Below are 17412 nucleotides of genomic sequence, written 5' to 3'. Positions count from 1 at the left end.
TGAAGCCATTGCTCAAGGCTTCTACCCATGCATGGTCCGAGGACCGAAGCCAGAGAATGCCGACCCATCATCTATGCTATGGTGTCGCGAAGACAATCTCTTCAAGCGCAACTATCAATTTGCCAAGGAGTCAGCTATCAAAAACAAGAAGGAGTTTGGCCTCGACTTCAACTCTGGTCCATCTGCGCCAAGGGCTGATGGCACACGCGATGCCAATCCAAATGTCATCGGCCCCTTCGACAACTTTGATGGGCTCCTCTCCCACATTGCTGCTCTGCGGGCTACTGTGGATCAATCCACTGATGATGCTGACTCTGAAGAAGCACCAACACCACCAAAGCCGCAGAAGAAGAAGAAGACCAAGGCTTCAAAGCCCTCTGCCTCACCAAAAGCTTCGCGTGTGAAGCCATTGGCCACTGCACCTCCTGAACCCAGTGTGCAGTCTGAAGATTTGTCTCGTGTCTCCAAGAAGACCGAGAAGACAAGAAAAACCAAGAAGCCCAAGAAGATTTATGTGAAGGAAATATGCCCTAGAGGCAATAATAAAGTAATTATTTATTTCCTTATATCATGATAAATGTTTATTATTCATGCTAGAATTGTATTAACCGGAAACATAATACTTGTGTGAATACATAGACAAACAGAGTGTCACTAGTATGCCTCTACTTGACTAGCTCGTTGATCAAAGATGGTTATGTTTCCTAGCCATAGACATGAGTTGTCATTTGATTAACGGGACACATCATTAGGAGAATGATGTGATTGACTTGACCCATTCCGTTAGCTTAGCACTCGATCGTTTAGTATGTTGCTATTGATTTCTTCATGACTTATACATGTTCCTATGACTATGAGATTATGCAACTCCCGTTTACCGGAGGAACACTTTGTGTGCTACCAAACGTCACAACGTAACTGGGTGATTATAAAGGTGCTCTACGGGTGTCTCCAAAGGTACTTGTTGGGTTGGCGTATTTCGAGATTAGGATTTGTCACTTCGATTGTCGGAGAGGTATCTCTGGGCCCACTCAGTAATACACATCACTATAAGCCTTGCAAGCATTGTAACTAATGAGTTAGTTGCGGGATGATGTATTACGGAACGAGTAAAGAGACTTGCCGGTAACGAGATTGAACTAGGTATCGAGATACCGACGATCAAATCTCGGGCAAGTAACATACCGATGACAAAGGGAACAACGTATGTTGTTATGCGGTCTGACCGATAAAGATCTTCGTAGAATATGTGGGAACCAATATGAGCATCCAGGTTCCGCTATTGGTTATTGACCGGAGAGGTGTCTCGGTCATGTCTACATAGTTCTCGAACCCGTAGGGTCCGCACGCTTAACGTTACGATGACAGTTATATTATGAGTTTATGTGTTTTGATGTACCGAAGGAGTTCGGAGTCCCGGATGAGATCGGGGACATGACGAGGAGTCTCGAAATGGCCGAGACGTAAAGATTGATATATTGGACGACTATATTCGGACACCGGAAGTGTTCCGGGTGATTTCGGAGAAAACCGGAGTGCCGGAGGGTTACCGGAACCCCCCCGGGAGAAGTAATGGGCCTTATGGGCCTTAGTGGAGAGAGAGAGGGGCTGCCAGGGTTGGCCGCATGCCCCCTCCCCCTCTGGTCCGAATTGGACTAGGAGAGGGGGGGCGGCGCCCCCCTTTCCTTCTCCCTCTCCCCCTTCCTTTCCCCCTCCTAGTAGGAGTAGGAAAGAGGGGAGTCCTACTCCTACTTGGAGGAGGACTCCTCTTGGCATGCCAACAAGGGCCGGCCGGCCTCCCCCTTGCTCCTTTATATACGGGGGCAGGGGGGCACCCTTTGAACACAACAATTGATCAACGATCTCTTAGCCGTGTGCGGTGCCCCCCTCCACCATATTACACCACGATGATATCGTAGCGGAGCTTAGGCGAAGCCCTGCGTCGGTAGAACATCATCATCGTCACCACGCCATCGTGCTGACGAAACTCTCCCTCAACACTCGGCTGGATCGGAGTTCGAGGGACGTCATCGAGCTGAACATGTGCTGAACTCGGAGGTGCCGTGCGTTCGGTACTTGATCGGTCGGATCGTGAAGACGTACGACTACATCAACCACGTTGTGTTAACGCTTCCGCTTTCGGTCTACGAGGGTACGTGGACAACACTCTCCCCTCTCGTTGCTATGCATCACCATGATCTTGCATGTGCGTAGGAAATTTTTTGAAATTACTACGTTACCCAACATTATGGGCATGAACTGACTCCTGCTGCCGTTCTGCGCAATGAGGATGAAACCATTGATCTGTCCAACGATGAAGATCTTGGTGATGATGCCCTTGAGTTGCTGATCAGGAGCAAGCAAGAGGTGAAGATATTCAATGATCTTCCCCTCTTTGATGTTGATATACTGAACAACTTCATTGATGAGTGGTTCGACGACCAGAGCATTAGCATTGATGATCTTCAGCTTCCTGTGGACATCAGCGTCACATTCCACAGAGCCTTTGCTAATGAGTTGGCCTTGGCTCAGAAGATTGTCGAGCTCAAGAACAAGATTGACTATGAGAAGGCTCACTTCAAGAAGAACATGGCCAAGCTCAACGTGGCAGATGTTCAGATCTTCAAGAAGATGTTGCATGATCTCAAGGAACGGTTTCACAAGAAGCGTGAAGAAGCCAAAGGTTCAAGAGAGCACATGAAGTACTTTGCACAGAAATCTGTTCAAGCACACAATGAAGCTGAAAAGCAAAAGGCTCTTGGGCGTCCTGGCATCGACCCCAAGATGGCTGCCAAACAAAAGAAGTCTGCCATGACACAAACTGAAACACCAAGGCAGGAAGCACCTCGCATTGTCTTCCCTGCCAGCATGATAGGCTCGAAGCCTAAGGTCACCTCTGCAGCTTCAAAGCTGAAGAAGACAAGGGCAGCTGAAGCCGAAGCCAAGAAACACAAGCACAAGAATGCTTCTGATGATGCACCATCAAAGAAGAAATTGAAGACCAAGTCTTCAAAGAAAGAGCGTGATGCGGCCTCTGAGCCCCTTGTTGTTGAGCCCATTTCTGTTGCCCGTCCAGCCTCCACCAACCAAGAGTGTCTCCTTGTGATCCACGAGCCTGCTTTCGCAGAGGCTCCTGAAGATGAAGAAGTTCCAGCTATTGACCCCATCACAGCTGAAGACATTGGTCGTGAAGACAATGTTGAAGATGATGAAGTCCTTCCTCAACTTGAGCACCAAATGGTATCATCGCCTGTTCTTACGAACATCGAACTCATCAGCATTGGTTGTCCCTTGACGCCAATCACTTAGGATGATTCATGGGCCGACCGCCCTCAACAAGACACCCCCATTCATGATGAGACACCCAGAACTCCACCACCTCAAGACACCACTCCGGTGCTTAACGACGATAACTACATGGTACACACCACTCCATCACCGCAGGCTTCGCAAAGGCCCCAGGCCACAGGTCACCATGTCGAGCATTCCAGAAGGGGAAGTGCAACAAAGCTCAGTAGCACGTCAAGTGTTTCCTGAAGCCACCCCAACTGCGAATGTCTCTGAGTCTGAAGCCAAAGCTGTTGAAGACATTCCGGCTGCATCAGCCGATGAAGATCAAGGAGAAAGAGAAGAAGAAAGAGTTGCCACACCCCCAGCTACAAATCAAGCCATTCTCGAGGAGAATGTAACTGTGCCCGACCCTCCTGTTACTGAACAAACGGAGGTTGAAACCACTTAGGCTTCCACAAACAATGATGCTGAAGCCAATGACATTGTCATGGCCGAAGACAATGTGGAGCCTAAAGCAGATGTGGTGCCTAAAGCTAATGTGTAGCCTGAAGCCAATATAAATGTTGAAACCACTGTTCCATCTCCTAGGCCTCACACCATTGAACAGGCCTTTGATCATGGACAGCTGGTCACTGTGAAATGGCCTATCTTGGTTCCTCCCACTTCTCCCAGACCACAGTATGACTACCATGTGGAGCAGAGGCCTTAGGTTCAGAAGCCGAAGCCAAGGCTGCCAAGGCTTCCAGGTGCTGCTACATATCCATGATCTTTCAGTGTCAACAGCTTCAGAGCACACAACACCTTCTTCGACAGCGCCAAGAATCCTTATTCGAAGCCAAAGATCTCTTCTGATCGATTTTGGAGCTATCGGCAGTGCAGATACTACTCCTGCATTCTATGCAATCAAGAGCGAATCTTTCCACACATGCATCTTGATTGTGAAGCTATTGCTGGGCTGCCGTGTCTTGAAGAAGCCCTGGACTGTTTCAGGGAAGTTGGTCTTCCGCAGTTCGTTACGGACAAAGAACACTGGAATGAAGAGCTTCTGCTGCAGTTCTATGCTACACTTCATATTCATGGCTACAACAGGGATCCGAAGACATGGATCCTTGAGTGGATGACAGGAGATGTGCATCATGAAGCCAAAGCTCACGACATCATCGAGCTTACTTCCCTGCCCACTCCAGGTGAGTTGTATGAGCCTGGTTGTCAGCTTCACAGGAATGAACTGCAGAGTAGTTTTCAGAGGCCTGAACCCAATATGAACGAGATGCTCAGCATCATGAAGCCACTGCCCCAAGATGTTGAATACCCCAAAGAGTTCTTCATCAAAGACCTCGAATACTTGCCCCGCACAGTTTACCATATTCTGAGGCGTACTCTATGGCCCATCAAGGGACACTCAGCTGAAGCCAAACTTGACGGAGCCATGAAGACTTTGGTATTCTATATCGTCAATGGCATCAGATTCAACTCCCAGGATTTCTTCATCAGACAACTTGCTGCATCTGGGATTGATCTATTTGGCCTAAAGTTCTATTCTCCATGGGTGATGCGCCTGATCAAGCTCCACTCTTCTGTTGACTATCAGCCCTTAGCGCGCAACCATCTTGTCTTTCTGCCTAAGGTTGATCTGTCCGTTGAAGCCATCTACCCCGAGCTTGCCAAGGAGCCGCTATATCTTCATAATGCTGATAATCAAAGCTTTACACAGCCAATGGAGGGAATTCTTGTTCCAAATGCTGCAACTCCCGCTTATCCTCCGGCTGGCAATATGCGTGTGCCCCATCGTGCAAACACCGAAGCCACTGATAGTACAACTGCTCAAAGGCCTCGGAAGCGTTCTCGTGTACTCAATGACCGAGAGCTTCTTGTGGCCTTACATCAGAAGCAGGATAAGCATCATGACTGGCTCAAGCGTCAGATGCAGAGTATCTTGGTGGATGTCAATCGCATTCAAAACTTGGCCACCAAGAACTCGTTTGTTGCCCATTAAGCCTGTCGGCGGTCCTGGAAGAGTCTCACATTGCTCTGTCCTGAAGCTGATCTTCGCGAAGATGGCTTCACTGAGGACTTCAAGTTTGATTCCAGGCCTCCCCAGAATGCAAGCTGGCGTCGCACTCCCTTAATAGAAGATTCTGAGTATTCATCTTCGGCTGCAACTGTTGTTGCGAGAGTCGTCGATGAAGAAGACAATGCCACTTCACCAACCATGGCTTCACTGCATCTCGACACTGCACCAGGCCCCTCTGCACCACCGAACTCCAACGTCGACCCTGCACCTACATCTACTCCTGATGGGAACGAGTAGATACTCTATGTCTTCAAACCTTTTTGGTCATTACTGACAAAAGGGGGAGAAGCTTATGAGTTGATAGTCTTCAAGCGGGTCCTTATGGGTGGTTGCATTATTTTTGGCGAAGTTTTTACAACTCTCATCTTTTGAAACACTTAGTTATCTGAGTTGTAACACTTAAACTCGATGGTCGTGTGCTACCTTTTCTGCCACTTTGTGATGCGATGATAAATCCTGCATGAAGCCATTCCGCAGACGTCCATTTTTCATTATGCATGTCATTATCTTTGTTATCTTTTTATATGCATGATGAATTGTCTTTATAAGTTGAAGAGGATCTCCATAAAGTAAAACCTGCCATGTGCATTTGCATTCAAAAGCAAACTACATATATGCACATCTTCAGGGGGAGCCATTTACTTCTTACGAAGACAATGCTTGAATCCTTAACTTTCTCATACTTTTATCCCCGTTAAAAACTTCAACCAGTTTGTCATCAATCACCAAAAAGGGGGAGATTGTAAGTGCATCTAGTGCCACCCCTAGTTGGTTTTGGAGTATTGACGACAAACTTGGTTGAGGGACTAATGTGTTTGTGAGAATTGCAGGATAACACAGGTAGTAGTCCCATATTGATTCGGTTTACCTACCAGAGATGACCCCTAAAAATGTGTGAAGACATTGAAGACAATGGTGGTTTGTGAAGATATTCACATTGAAGACTATGACATGAGAAGACATCGCATGAAGACTATGGAGTGCGAAGACATAGTTGTTTTATAGTTTCCTTTTCTTCTTTGTTGAGTCATAGGAACCACCGTACTGTTAAGTGGGGTCCAAGTGAACAAAGTCAGAGTGACTGATGTGATGCTCAACCAAATCCTATGTCTTCGAGAGAAGACAATGAGAGCAAATCTTATCCAGAGCTGGATGAGTCAGCTTTACTTGTAGCCCAAGTCAAGCTGCCGCGTGTGTTTGAAATCTGACCGTTGGACATGTGTCAGTTCCTTAGTGACCCAGGGTCATTTTGGACAAATCAGGTCGGGTTGCCTCCTGGCTATAAATAGCCCACCCCCTACACCATAAATTGGTGGCTGCTCAGAGTCATTGCCTGATTGCTTGAACTGATTGGCTTCACTGTGTAAAGTTTGTTTACTGATTGGCTTCATACTATCTTTCATCCTGATCCATACTACCTAGCTGCTGATAGTCTTCGTGCTTTCACTTCATTGCTTACTTGACTATGGCTTGTCTAGTGTAGTCTACCTTCCGCTGCATATCAATAGGTTCATTTCTACTGTTTCTCTTCAAAGCCCCCGTGTTTTGAAGACTTTCATAAAAATCGACCCCCCTCTAGTCGATAACTAGCACTTTCACCAAGCAGGGAACACCACTACACAGTCAACATCAATTCTTATAACCAGTTCCTATTTCACATCAAATGGATGCATCATAAAGCAGAAATATGGCCCAATAGGCGTGACCTCAGCCACCAATCGAACCAGCAAGGGCGTGCAAGAGCCATGGCCATGAGGCATAACGTGTGCTAGCAGCTATTTACTCATCATTATTATATAAATAAAAAAGTCAAAATCTGTAACGTAGTTAGAACATTAAGCTCAAAAGATACTTCAAAAATAATGTACCAATAGATAGGAAATTGCATCTTGAATTCTGCATGCATTGTTTATATCCATGAATAGATAGGAAAGACTTCATAGCCATCACAACCGAACGATATGTACTACCTATGTGCATAACAATTCTTCAAAAATAGGTGTCCAAGCAACAGGGAAATGACCAAAGCAACAGTAAATGGTCATATGAACTGTGCGAGATCAAGCCACATGAGGTAATCAACGCAACACTAGTTCATCAGATCAACACCAGGAACATGCAACAAGCACGGATCAGAGATCTTGATCAAACCAACCAATCACTATAGCCATCAAACCAGCAAGGCAAACAATCTTCTCAAAGCCACAATCTTTAGCCAACTGAAAGCCTACAACACTAGCTCCTTAGAAGAACACCCCACGAGTTAGTAAAGAGGTTAGCATTCATATTAAGTCCATCTAACCTGTAAATTCAATAGTAATGCTAATTTTCAAAGCCAACTCAACATACACATTTTTCTTAGAATTTAAGCAAGCCCTCGATATTCCAGCAAAAGGACAAGGCAATGATCCGTTTTAGAAAAATAAAAGATAAGCTCAAGTTTCAGTCCAAGGGGAACAAGTTCCAAGCAATTAGCCTACATAACTGCTTAAGTAGATAAGCATCAAGAAAGAAGAGCGAGATAGCAAGTCACCCTTGCTGTATTGAACAAGCAATTAGCCACAGAACTGCTTAAGTTTTGCAAGCACTAGAGGCATGGTATGACGCGGCGTCGTCAACAGCATCGACGATACCCGTGTCGCCGTGCTCGGCCTGGAGCAACTTGCCACTCTCCGCGAGCTAGCTTGGAGCGGCGAGTTGCTGAACCACGCGCCGATTGGGGCGGCAACTTGCTCCGCCGAGTTAGGCGAGGTAGGTGGAGCAGCGAGTTGCCTCGCTCGTATCCGCCGTGTTCGGCGGGTCACCCAGGCGACTTTTATGTCGGAGAACCACTCTTCCTGCTTGTTGGATGCCATCGAAAGGGTGGACAAAATGGTGGAAGGAGGAGATGGGAAGCGACGGAGTCGTGCGATTCTTGCCCGGCGTTTGGCCTCGTTTAAATATAGGGCGGGCGGGAGGAGCTTGCCAGACGTTGCGTTTAATGCTGGCCCGCTCCTGCACGGACGTGTGGCTGGAGCAGGTTTGTCAGCTTCCGCTTGTGTTCAATGGAGGCATTGAATGCGGCGAGGAGGCGTGTTCAGCCGGGCGTGCAGTGGACGGCGCCCTGGGCCGGTGTGCCGCTTCAATGGCAGAGGCAGTGAGAGGTCAGTCTGTCCTGAGCCGCCTTCAATGTGGAGCGGCGCGCTCTACAGGGGCATGAATACGGGCAGCTGGCGATAGGCGGGAAGCTCGTGCGGGAGGTGGGAGGGGTTTTGGTGAGTCAGGACGGTCAGAAGCGGGCGTGGGAGTGGTCACGTGAAGCCTCACACGTTTGTCTCCGGTTTGCGGGAGAAAGTACGCCCAGACCACACCGCGGAGCGATATGGACCCGCGTTGGATGGCTTCCGCTGTCCGGATAGGACAGTCCGAACGGATGCGGGAGGTTTGAGAGTCGGCGTTGGAGATGCCTTGAGAACAGAAACAGAGGAAAGCAGGGAAATTGAGGCAGGGGACCTTCATCTTCAACTATTCTGGGTGACTTGCTGGATTCTCCACCCGGGCCCGACAACATGATATTGATAGAATAACATAACATGGGGGAGGCAAGTGATAAATCCACCTCTAGACTCTAGTCTAGTTCCAATGACCAAATCACAAAATCATCTTAACATTTTTGTTTAGGGTCTGCTCTGCTCCTTGCAGTAGTAGAGTTGAGGACCAAACTGCTTACACTACATTGCACCAAAAATGAACTTTTTCGTATTTAATATATCAATGTCAATGGTAAAACAAGAAATAGGCATCATGTCACCACCACCTCTCGTCTCATTCCTCTAATTTATACGTACCAGGTCTGGCCTATCTATGCAACAATTTCCCTTGTCAACTCTACTCTTTCTACTATACATTACATTCATTCATATACACACAAACACTATATATATAAATTAAAACAAAGAAGAAGGCCTAACGTTTCTGGAAGTTCAACACCTTGATGGAGTAGCCAAACACAAAGAAGAAGGCGATGATGAACGCAAAGTGCGCCAGCACCACATACCCAAGGAAATCGTGCTTGATGCCCAGATTGTCCTCCAAGAACTCCTTCACAAACGTGTCGCTCCCGCCGGGGACCTTGAGAGGACTCTTGTTGTCGCCAAACTGCGACGCCACCACGCCGTAGATGGTCCACGACACAGGGTTGGCCCAGTAGTACCACCTCCACCAGATCGGTATCAACTGCAACAACCAACCAATCATCAGTCTTGACCCAACCAATGAATAACGCCAAAATGCGTCGCTTAATTTTGCTTTGCTTACCGGTCTGACGACGAGGAACCCAGCAAACAGGTTCCAGAGAGGGAGTACAAAGGATATCAGTATGTTTGCGAGCATGGAAGAGGGAGTCAGTGACACCAGCATCATGCCAAACAATGTGAAGTAGTTGAAGCTTGAAACTATGAAGAAGAGGAAATAGAAGAACTTTGCCGCTTTCCACTCATATCCAATCATCGCATAGATGATCACCGTGTATTCAATCCCCTGCACGATGTTGTAGATCACCTCCACACATGTCTGCACCAATGCACAATCCTCAGACTTTGCTCCTTATATTATGAATGAATGAATGAATGAATGGATTCTCAATCAAACTAAACAACAAAATATTACCTGAGCGAATGCATAGGATAACGGAGAGTACATCCCTGCCGCCTTTTCACGGTAGAAAACTGTTCGCTCGATTGACACAACAGGCTGAACCGTGATGCAGTTGGCGGCTCCAAGGAAGAAGACAGCAGCATAAGTGGCTCCAAGTAGATTGAACAGATCTTGTTGCGAGCCTCTGCAAACGAATCAAACATAAGAAAAGAAAAAAAAGGGTCCATACAAGCTACTCCTATATGATTAATCATTCAAAACTACGTAGCAAAACAGGATCATACATTTTCGTCCCTTTCTGCCAAAACACCGTGCCAAATACAAGGCCATTGATCATGGTCATGAGAAAGCGCATGGCGTTGTGGGGCGGATTCTTCCAATATGATTTGTATTGCTTCCAGAAGTTTGCAATGCATTGGTTGTAGAAATTCTGAGAATACTTGGTAGGGAATGAGAGATCCTCGTAGCCTGGCGGAGGAACGCTTAATTCCTTAATAAGTTGTTGGTTTTTCCTGCTCATATTTAAGAAATAGGAACTCAATGTGCATATATAGAAAACAACTTATTAAGAATATGTCGTAGTTGTTTTTAACGGGAGCAACAATCAGCGGATAAGAATACTGAAAGGTTGGCTACTTACCTATAAAGTTGAGAATTAGCATAAATTTCAGCAAAGTTTACGTTCAGGCGAGCCTCGGCTAAAGGGGAGCTAACTTCCAGCATCCATGTTGCGGGATTATATCCTTGTGTGATCTTTTCAACACCTGGAATTGCCTGCAATGCAAGGAAAATCTCATGGGTTAGTAAGCAAGTTATTTGCTGCCCCACCGATCGAAACATGTAAGCTAAGGAAACTCGCCTCAAAATATTCAACTAGTTTATAAGAGTGGCGACCAAGTTCACCAGCATAAATAACTTGTCCTCCTCTTTTCATAAGCAGAAGCTACAAAAGGAACCAATCGTGAGTTTGTTGCATTTCCAAAAACTTGTAAGAAAATAATATGTCCTTTCCTAAAAACAAAATAATATGTAGAGAGAGATGCATAGAGAGAGAGAGAGAGAGAGTACCTCATCAAAAGACTCGAATATATCAATGCTGGGTTGATGGATAGTGCAAACCACAGTTCGCCCAGTGTTGACTGTATTTCTCACTGCCCGCATTACAATGGCTGCGGCTCTAGCATCAAGTCCAGAAGTTGGCTCATCCATGAATATGATTGAAGGATTTGCTACCAGCTCCACGGCAATTGTCAGTCTCTTTCTTTGTTCGGTCGATAACCCGTCCACTCCAGGGAGGCCAACCATAGCATTACGCAACACATCAAGCTCTACAAGAGTCATGACTTCCTCCACAAACAACTGTGAGGGACAAGGTTAATTTCATTTTCATTAGATTAAATCTTTAATAGCACAAAGTTTCCAACATAAAGAGCCTGAAACGTACGTGGCTTGAAACATAAAGAGTACCTTTCTCGTTTTTTCGTCAACATCTGAGGAAAGACGCAGCCAGGCAGAGTAGAGAATGGATTCATATACAGTAACATTTGGTGAATGGATATCAGTCTGTTCACAGTAGCCACTGACGCGGGCAAAAGTTTCTTGCTTTTTAGGGTAACCAGACAGGGTGATGCTTCCTTCAATAGACCCACTGGTTTTCCTTCCTGCGAGGACATCCATTAGAGTGGTTTTCCCAGCTCCACTCACACCAACTAATGCTGTCAGAACACCTGGCCTAAAAGCACCACTGATATCAGAGAGCAACTGGAGACGACTTTCGGCGAATCCTTGCTCTCTCATTTCCTGAAACACAAGGTGACAAATTTTATCCTAACAGTCACACGATATCTGTGAGTAGAGTAGAAAGACTTACTGCAGGCATGTCCACGTAATAGTTTACATGGTTGAAAGATAGTGCAAGAGGCTGGAAAGGCAAGGTGATTTGTGTCTGAGTTGCTCGGTTTGTGGCTTCATCATTAGTACCTAGAGATATTGCAAGTGAAGACAGTGACAGATTAGCATTATTGTTAGCGGCTTCAAGTGGCATCATAAATACGTAAAGTAGATGGTACAATGACTGTAATACGGACGGATACGTAAGAAAGAACTCACCCATCGGTGTTGAAGTGTTTGTCTCATTCTCATTCTCTTGGTCTGAAACTGTGTTTGAGCCGCTGGGAGCTGGAAAAAATAAAAACAGAGCATGTATATATACTGTAAGTACCTTGCTAATTAAGGCCTCAAACAATAATATCAACCAGAAGAAGAAGAAGAAGAAGAAGAAGAAGAAGAAGAAGAAGAAATGGCACTCACGGCTCAAGTGCGTAAGCGCCAGAATGTACAATATGTTGAACAAAATAGTGAACCCTAGGATGGCTCCCATGGAAACCCAAAATCCCCAATCTCCAGTAAACAAGCCTTTGGATTTAAGAATAGCCTCGCCCACTGTTGATGCTTCGATAGATGCTTCAGTGTTTGTCTGTAGTAAAAATGAAAAGATCCCTTCACTGTGCGACTTAGAAGAAACCAAAAGTATATGTATATATATACGTTAGAAGAAAGGTTCTAAGAAAGACAAACTTACGTTGGCCCACCTACTGGAAAGGAATTCATTGACTGATATTGCATTTTGACTGTACATCATAGGAGATGACCAGTAAGCCCAGATCCACCATGGCCGGATGTCACCTGTGCACGTACGTTAAAATTAATTAACAGCAGACAAGGAAGGTTTACTACTTTGATCGTCCATGAAAATGCATGACAGGGTGCTTACCTCTAGGTATGACAAATCCTCCAAATATAAAAATAAGAAGGATCACAAACATGCCAAAGGTGTTGGCCACAACCATTGATTTCAAAACAGCACCAAGAAATCGGAACAAAGCCATTGCCATCTGGTGAGTACCGAAGAAAGCTAAAAGCTGACGAAAGAACCTGCGCGCAATGAGCAAATAGCTAGATCAAGTTAATTACAGATTCAAAACTTACTTAAGTGAAAAGGATGCATGTATACGTACCTTGCTGGAGCAGGTGCGAAGCCCATGACATAGTAGGTGAGGACGACCCATACCGCAGACTCCATAAGCGAAACAGGAATTCTTAAGATGATTGTTACCAGTGCAAAGGTCCACGGGGGAAAGAAGAGGAAATCCCTTTGCTTGTAGAAGGTAGGAAGCATTTTAATCGTCAGTTGTAGCTCAGCAAACCCATTGAACAAGACGGTGATCAAACTGAAAGTCAGAGCACCAAAGAATTTGCCGCCGTCGGAGATGTGCCCATATGGCATCTTTGTTCTGAGGAACACAGTCATGGCCATGAGCCCAAGGATGATCAGCTGGGTAACCTTGAAGATGTAGATGAAGGAGTTGCGCTTCATCAACAGCTGCTCTCTCGACAGGACGGTCTTGATTGACTCCCAGCTGGACTGCCCATACTTGTTGGTGGTGAGCGCAGCAGGATGAGTTTTGGACTTGTCAAAAGGGATTTGCAGCTCCTTGAGCATCTGCTGCCCTACGTGGAATGACTTGAAACGTTGGGCAAACTCTGGGACAGACACGTGACGATACTGCTGCTGCTCAAGGTACCAGTACTGTTGCTGGTCTTTCTTGGAAGTCACCTCTTGAAGAAAGTCGGCAACCCCTTTCCTTTCAGGGCACCGGAAACCAGCAGCTTCAAAGAATTCCAAGATGTTGTCGCGTGGCCCATGGTACACTATGTACCCTTCTGACAGCAGAATAATGTCATCAAACAGGTTGTAGGTCTCTGGCGGTGGTTGTAGGAGGGAGATCATCACGGTCTCATTCATCACATGGACCAGCTGTCTTATGTATTTCACAATCTCAAATGTGCTAGAGCTGTCCAAACCAGTGGAAATTTCATCCATGAACAATGCCCTTGCAGGTCCCGTTAACATCTCCCCTGCCATGCCATCCACGACGACACAAGTAACAAAAAATCAGACATGATATGAATTAAGTAAGGAAATCCTTTTCTTTTAACAATGAATGAATGGAAGGAAGGGTTCCTGCATATATATATACCGGTTGTTACACGCTTCTTTTGCCCGCCAGAAATTCCTCTGATCATGTCGTCACCAATGGGCATATCGGCACAAATGTCAAGCCCAAGCACCTGAGATGAACTTCAAGTGTAAATGGGCGAGAGAGTTTCAAGTGGGTAATTGAGAGAATAGAGAAAAACTCACCTTGAGGGTAAGATCGGTTACGATGTTACTCTGTTGCCCTTGCACGGCAGTAGCTTTCATGTAAGCATCGATCTCGGGGTCAGGCTTGATGCCAGCTTCGCGCTCCCTGGCAGCGAGCTCAGCGAGCATGTCATACCTGGCACCGACACCTAAGCAGCGCCTGGAGAAATCGAGCGTCTCTCTTACAGTCATCTCTGCATTGTGGAGATCGTACTGACTAACATACGCGCTGGTCCTCTCGGGGTAGAACTCCTCGAACGTATGACCACAGTAGGTGATGCTGCCAGATACCTGTTCATTCATGTGGCCATAACATAATGCATGCATGAGTAAAAAGAAATGAATGCTCGCATGAGTGTTGTTCAAGTTTTTTTTTTTTTTGAAGGAATGAGTGTTGTTCAAGTTGAAAGAAAGAAAGCAGACCTTGAGGGTTTTGTCGAGCTTGCCAGTGAGGGCTCGCATGAGTGTGCTCTTTCCTGAAGATGGAGGTCCAAGCAGAAGGGTCATCCTGAAAATTTAAAGGAAACACACACCATGCATGTTGAAATAATTACTCTACTTATTTGGCTTGAAAAGGTACGTAGTTGGTCTGCTTGTGTGATAAAGAAAATTTTAAGAAAAAAGGAAGAATAAAGAATTGACTACCACACCTACGTACGTACCTGGATGGTTTGAGGATGCCGTGGACGTTTCGGAGTATGTTGATGGTCTTCTTGTTGGAGGAAGCGAGGCGTCCCACAAGACTCTGCAGGCAGTCATGGAACATGTAGTAGTAATTAGCAAATACAGTAGGTAGTAAATGATGTTGATAGAGTACGTAGTATTGAATAAATCCATTCATTTCACTTTGATGCATGATGCGTGCGCTGCTGCCTACACATACAGACAGACAAGTTTTTGTTTTTCTTTTTCTTTTTGATGAGGGGTAAGAGAGGTAAATGGAAGATCTCCTCTCCAGGTAAAATAAATATAAATATAAATATCCCACAGCAGCAGCGCAGAGCAGAGCAGAGCCAGAGGTGAAAACAACAAACTGGAAGAAACACGTACTACAGTAGTAATTTTTTTCCCTCATTAAAAAGAGAACAAAAAAGTCTCATGTTCAAATCAGAGGCAGTATGAATATTGATTGATTGATTGATTGATGTTTTACTACCACATCCAACACATGCATGGTGGTATCACAGTATATCTTTCTATCTGATACGTACGATTGAGCGAGCGCGCGGGAAAGGAATTAATGAAAAGACCAAGACTGATTTCGGAAAAAGAAGAAAATAATTAAATACCTGTAGGAAGTTTGTGGCCGAGTTCCAGAGCGTGGGGAGGGCGCTGGTGCCGACGAAGGCGTCCACCTCCACCGACAAGCCCTGGTACCTCACCTCGATCGCCAGCAGATCGATGCCCACCCGGTCCACCCGGTCACGGAGGCGTCGGAGGAAGCGCTCGCTGTCGTCCTGGAACACCCTCTCCAAGAGAGCCCGCCCGGCCTCGCCGCTGGCCAGCTGCTCGATGTCCACCAACCCCTGGAGCTCATGACCGTCGGCGCCTCCAGCTCCAGCGTGATTGAGGAGGACGGCGCGGCGCATGCGGTCGTAAGTGGGCAGCTTCTCCAGGGCTGCCCATCGGAGGTTCTCCTCGTCGTCATCGTGGCCCTGCTGCGAGGCGGCTCGGCCGAAGGGGTCGTCGGCGCCGGCAGGCTGGCGGAAGGAGTGGGGGATGGAGCCGGTGCCCCCGGAGCGGCGTGAGCCGTATGAGGAGCCCATGCTGCGGCGGCTGCCGGAGAGCGTGCCCAGCTGTAGCTGTATCCCCGGGCCAGGAGGATCCATGGCTGCCTCGATCGCTCGGTAGTGGTGGAGTCTCTGGTCTCTGGTCTCTGAAGAGAGGAGAGAGTGGTGGAGGAAAGGAAGGAAGACGTTGGCGTTGGGAATGGGAATGGGAATGGGCGATCCTCACTCACTCCATGTGCACGCCCGATTTTGTTCCTTGCCCTGTGGTAGCGTAGCGTAGGTAGCAGATGAGATGCAAATACCATACATACATATATATATATAGAAGAAGAAGGCCGGTGCATGCATGCATGTGAAATCGATTCCATTCATGCTCAGCAGCCTGCCTGCCTGCCTCATTATCTTTATTATTATTATATTGTTTCTAGCATAACCAACCAACCAAAGGTAATTTGACTGACTCACGTTGATGGATTGATGGAGGGAAACTTCGTCGCTCCATCCCATCCATCCATTGCTCTTCAACGCAGTCTCTACGTGTCGTGTCATCCAATGCAGGCCTACAGTCGCAAAGCTACATTGAAAATCCAAGGCGGGCCAGTCTATGCTTTAACTTGTACATAGGCCTTGTTTTTGCTCACTAAATAGTATGCATATTACTCATGAAATTGCTTTGGCTTAGGCGGGCCAAGGCATAGTGTAGCTAGCTTCGCCTGTATTGATCCACCGAGCAGTTCGAACGTGCTTTTTCCCGCAAGCCCATGACAAACTAGAGAGGCTTTTGCTTCCCGCCTATATTCCTGCTGCTGTAGAGAGGCCGCTTCACATTGCTGGCCCAGAGCAGACGCGACCTCTCACTAGCGTCGGCTGAACACGCCTCCTCGCAGCACCCAAACGGATCAAGTCTACCTGTCTTCCCTCCTTTAAACCCGCGCGTGTGCCGAGAAACCTACTCCGGTCACGCGTCCGTTCGTCAGCCGCCCGTCATTAAACAGAATGTCGGTTGACTCCTCGCATTCACCCGCTATTTAAACAATGCCAGACACCGAGCAAAAATCGGACCAACCATCGCTCCCATCTCCTCCTAGCATTATCTTCTCCATAATCTCACTCCATGGTATCTAGGGAGCAAGCAGGAAGCGGAGTTCTCCATCATAAAAGCCGACAGGGTGGCCCGTCTAGCCCACCAGTTACGAGCCAAGCGATTGTCTGCTCCGCCTCCCTCGATGCTCTCCAAGCCGCTACCAACTAGCTCGCTGAGACTGAAGCTCCAAGCCGACGCGTGGTTCAGCGTAACCGCACCCTGCCGACAGAGAAAGAAGACGGCTACGTGGAGATCGAGGAGGCGGCGGCCAGCACGCCCGCGCCGGCCGCCATCATTGAGGAAAAGTAGAACATTGAAGGCTGCTGCCGCTCAGGTCCCATGCTCGAAGGACACCACCGAGGCGACACAGCCGGTGTCTTGCCCTGTCGCAGGC

At 47.0% G+C, this 17412-nt stretch overlaps 1 protein-coding gene across 2 annotated transcripts; it reads right to left on the bottom strand.

Moving 5' to 3' along the window:
- Window positions 1–9080: 9080 nt before the first annotated feature.
- Window positions 9081–16217, bottom strand: LOC123124022 (ABC transporter G family member 48). Of its 2 annotated transcripts, XM_044544725.1 has the most exons (19): window positions 15494–16217; window positions 14867–14949; window positions 14628–14712; window positions 14205–14495; window positions 14041–14131; window positions 13018–13918; window positions 12774–12934; window positions 12582–12685; window positions 12311–12476; window positions 12110–12178; window positions 11871–11980; window positions 11468–11800; window positions 11069–11359; window positions 10860–10943; window positions 10641–10774; window positions 10285–10512; window positions 10013–10184; window positions 9662–9916; window positions 9081–9580 (listed from the first exon to the last, which is right to left on the bottom strand). In XM_044544725.1, exons 1-19 carry the CDS (start codon window positions 16031–16033, stop codon window positions 9311–9313), a joined length of 4368 nt encoding a protein of 1455 aa, XP_044400660.1. In that variant the 5' UTR covers window positions 16034–16217; the 3' UTR covers window positions 9081–9310. The 2 variants fall into 2 exon arrangements, with proteins under 2 accessions (XP_044400660.1, XP_044400659.1); XM_044544724.1 differs by having other exon boundaries at window positions 14205–14712.
- Window positions 16218–17412: the final 1195 nt, after the last annotated feature.

The sequence above is a fragment of the Triticum aestivum genome, chromosome 5D (genome assembly GCF_018294505.1).
Source record: "Triticum aestivum cultivar Chinese Spring chromosome 5D, IWGSC CS RefSeq v2.1, whole genome shotgun sequence".
NCBI lineage: Eukaryota > Viridiplantae > Streptophyta > Magnoliopsida > Poales > Poaceae > Triticum > Triticum aestivum.
Note: the sequence above shows the minus strand (reverse complement) of the source record. Positions and strands in the feature narration are given on the sequence as shown.

What these genes read in the sequence shown, in the direction of transcription:
- LOC123124022 (XM_044544724.1), bottom strand. Translation starts at nt 16,033, where the DNA reads ATGGATCCTCCTGGCCCGGGGATACAGCTACAGCTGGGCACGCTCTCC. An exon ending in TTCGCACCTGCTCCAGCAAG is followed by an intron (nt 12,935 to 13,017) that starts GTACGTATACAT and finishes CATTGCGCGCAG; the next exon opens with GTTCTTTCGTCAGCTTTTAG. An exon ending in TATCCTATGCATTCGCTCAG is followed by an intron (nt 9,917 to 10,012) that starts GTAATATTTTGT and finishes GCATTGGTGCAG; the next exon opens with ACATGTGTGGAGGTGATCTA.